Here is a 3,913-nt window from a genome sequence, read left to right on the forward strand (position 1 = left end):
GAAACGAAGAAATGAGAGATCTTCCTTTGTGTAAAAACATGCGTACAATATGCTATCTATCACTTTTTTCTAAACAAAAAATATTTTTTCCATTTTCTTTTTACAATGAGGCCATGTAGGCTTGGTTGTAGGAAGAGTCCATCTCGTGGACGACGAGGCTGGTGGTGGTGACCCGAGCGCCGGTGGCATTGTTGAAGAGGTACACCCCGGCGTTAGCGTAGATGGCCTCCGTCGGGTATACCCGTGACGTTGCCGTCAACCTCCCACCCATCGCAAAGCTCTCAACGATCGAATGATCCACCAGCACCCTCACGGACAGCTCCTCACCATCGAGTACCGGCACGGTATGGCCTACGACCCTCTTGACAATGTCGTTGGCACAAGATGAGCGTGTCTCATCGTGGCAGAAGTGTGTGTTCAAGCCGCCGTCAAGGCCCCTGGCGACATAGAAGTAGACGGCAGTACGCTCCGCGTCACCACCATGGCGCCTGGCATCGGCAAGCACGAGGAGGCCAAAGGGGCCGAGCATACCCCGCCCTGCGGCGCCACCGCTTGTGCTGCAATTGTAGCCGACATCGGCCTCGTTGGCGACGGCGATGTCTAGCGGATCGAGGCGGAATGTGGCCTCGATGTCTAGCTGGGTGGCGCGATGAAGGCTGAGTGGAAAGACGGAGCCGCGGTCAATGGTGACGCCGCCAAGGTCAGTGGAGTTGGTCCGGAGCGTCTCCACCTCCTCCACCGGCCACTGAAGGAGGTTGCTTCCTGTCTTGGTGTCCAGCACCACCGTGCGAGGGGCCGACTGCAGCAATAACAATATAAAACATTAATTAGCCATTGACTATAATTAATTATTCAGCAAAGAATCCTAGGTATCACTCATTGACAGCATAGAAATAGTGTAGCTAACTATGGGGTAAGCAGACAAGACAACCCCTTTTCTGGTCTAATCCCAGTTTGGTTGGTACTAGCAAGAATTATTTAGTTTTTGGTGTGTTGGTACTACCAAATTAACAACTTTTGTCTGCCACTGGATCACATGCTACCACATGATTGATTCAGAGTTTGTAGGGCACACCCTTTTTCTTATCTAATCCCAGTTCGGTTCATGCTAACAGAAAGTTGTTTATACTTATTATTATCCAGTTATAGGTAGGTACTTGCACCAGCCACACGATTACCAATCTTGGCATACCACTAGGTTGAAGGTATCTGCAACTAGTAGCTTGAACTATTTGCAAGCTAAAGGAAGCTAAGAGACACTTGACAACGAGATGACAGCAACATTGCTGTGGCTGCTATCTATCCATGATTCATCCCATGTGGCTGGTATCATTATTTGCACTCATTGAACATGGCCCAGCAAAGGAAGCATGCAAGCTCCCAGTCAAGCAAATTAAACCACTCACAAAGCAACATTTTCTTAATGATCAACTAGTGGAGGTTAATCAATCAATTGACTTTGACATCTTGTACAAGAGGAAGATGATGAAGATGTCAAGTACCTGGAGCGAGGCCCATCCCTTGGCGACGTCGGCGCGCTCGGAGTCGGTCTCGCCAACCCACCCCCACAGCACACGCCGCTTCTTTGCCGGATCATAGAACGTCTTGGATGCGTAGAACTTCCCCCAGTCGTACCTCAGCCCGATGCCGAGATCGGCGTCGACGTCGAGCGGTGTCCATGTGTTCTTCGCCCCGTCATACCTCCCCAACGCATAGTAGTCGTGCCGGTCATCGTCAGAGCTCTCCTTCATCACGTGCAACACATCGTCGCCGCCATTGGTGGACGATGCCGCCACCGCGTCTGTCATGTCGATGCCCCTCACGCCACCGACCGGGTATAGGTCGATGCACTCCCACATGCCTGTCCCTGGAACCTGGTGAAGCAACCCGGGGACAAGCTCGTATTCCATGAAATCCTTGGTCTTGTAGGTCATGACCATGCCGGCATGGCGGTCATCCTTGGAGCCGATGACGAGCCGCCATGTGTCGTCGGAACCATCAAACCACGCAGTGGTCGGGTCCCTGAAGTCCTTCTCCCCGACGCCCGGTGGTGGGTACATCACCGGGTTGTTCTCATACTTGGTCCAGTTGATTAACAACGGGTCAGATGGATCGGTGGGGAAGGCGAGGCATTGGACCTGGACGGAGGCGTTGGTTGAGCCGGTGTAGAGCATGACGATGCGGCCGTCGGGAAGGACGGTAGCGGAGCCTGACCAAACACCGTTGATGTCGTACCACTGGTCGGGGGACATTGCCACGGGGAGGTGGCGCCACCGCAACAGGTCGCGGGACGCGGCATGGCCCCACGCTATCTTGTTGCCCCATATTGCTCCGTCGGGGTTGTACTGGTAGAAGAGGTGATACCACCCCTTGTAGTACACCGGACCTGCATTTGCATTTTGCATCAAAGAAATGAGTTTTACATCAACAATCACCCCTTAATTCCATGATGGAGGATGGAGGAAATGGTACTTACCGTTGGGGTCGTTCATCCAGTTCTTCTCGGGCTGGAAGTGGAAGCCGGTGCGCTGCCACTGGAGCATGGCATTGCTCCATGGGAACGCGTTACCGCCGGCGTCTGCGGCAAGCATGCCACCGTGGTCGTCGACGGTTGCGGCGCCTGACGTCTTCTCTGACACGCCGGACTCGGGGCCCCTGCTGCTGGTGCTCATAGGCGCCATATCAACTGTCGTCGGGTGGCCGGACATGATGACGCCGGCGGCCGGCAGCTGGCCAGCGAGCCTGACGCCGGCAAGCGCGGCGACAGCGAGGAGCACCGCGGCCGAAGTCAGGAGAACCGCCGCGCACAGTGGCCCGGTTCGGCCTGGGCGCGTGCGCCCGGCCTCGGCATCATCCGGCAACTGCGCGTAGGAGCATGGCACCGAGCCGCGGTCTCCGGTGTCCATTGACATTGAAAGAGATCGGCGGAGGAGATGAAGGACACCAGAGAAGGGAGAGGAATTGGTGGGACTGATCAATTATCACCTCTGCTAAACCTAGGTGTGTGTGCATGTGCGTGTTTGCCGTGGAGCTCCTACTTTCTGCGTCTGCCATTTATAGTCTCCATGCCACTCGTTAGCGGCCTACGTGGCTCAGCCCCATTGGCCTGCGGTGGCGCCATGGGCCCGGGCTGTCAGTGTTAATCATGGTCCATCCAGGCCATGTTACCCAGCTCGATCATGATTGCGCAAACTAATAATACTACTAGCCCGTTGGTTCAGGATGGATTTCATGGATCTGTACATGTTCGGGTTCCTCCATGACACGCTTGCTCTGTTAGTAGAAAACAAGTTGGGTTAGCCGGCGGTGCCAATGTCGGCTTAAACTCTTCCCTTCAGGTACGCTAACATTGTTAGAGCATCTCTAATCTTTCCCTAATAGTTGTCAAGAAAGCATCCATAAAATCGATTTTCGACAGGTTTTTCTCATTAACAGGTCATTTCTCTTCGATAAGGCAGAGCGCTCGTGTCGGTTGCTCGAAGAAAAAAGGACATGTGCACTAGGAGGGTGCATCTAACCCATCACCAAAATTTTACACCCATTGTTTTTCCTTTTTTATTCTTACCACCTATTGCATTAAAAATAATATATTATTATTATTATCATCATCATCATATTATTATTATTATTACAAAAAACCATAAAAAAAATCAACAACAAAGCCTTTGGTCTCATACAAGTTGAGATAGGCTAGAGCTGAAACCCAAGATCTTGAAATCAAATCTGAGTTTCATCTCCAAAGGAGTGGTTGAGTTTTCACGTTGGCTCGCAAAGTCTATCACGAGCCTCTTCTTTTACCTGGCCTTGGAACTGACAACATAGGCGGAGTTTATTACATCAACCCCTAAAATAGAAAAGCAGCTATTGGTCATTTCTTCTAAGACTTTGCATGTGTCGCCGGCCGGAGAGCGTT

General features: G+C 52.1%; 1 protein-coding gene across 1 annotated transcript; it reads right to left on the reverse strand.

The window, feature by feature from the left end:
- Positions 1-3,016, reverse strand: LOC119319335 (sucrose:sucrose 1-fructosyltransferase-like). Its single transcript, XM_037593826.1, has 3 exons — positions 2,477-3,016; positions 1,503-2,386; positions 1-799 (listed from the first exon to the last, which is right to left on the reverse strand). Exons 1-3 carry the CDS (start codon positions 2,910-2,912, stop codon positions 101-103), a joined length of 2,019 nt encoding a protein of 672 aa, XP_037449723.1. The 5' UTR covers positions 2,913-3,016; the 3' UTR covers positions 1-100.
- Positions 3,017-3,913: the final 897 nt, after the last annotated feature.

Source organism: Triticum dicoccoides, chromosome 6A (assembly GCF_002162155.2).
Source record: "Triticum dicoccoides isolate Atlit2015 ecotype Zavitan chromosome 6A, WEW_v2.0, whole genome shotgun sequence".
NCBI classification, from domain to species: domain Eukaryota; kingdom Viridiplantae; phylum Streptophyta; class Magnoliopsida; order Poales; family Poaceae; genus Triticum; species Triticum dicoccoides.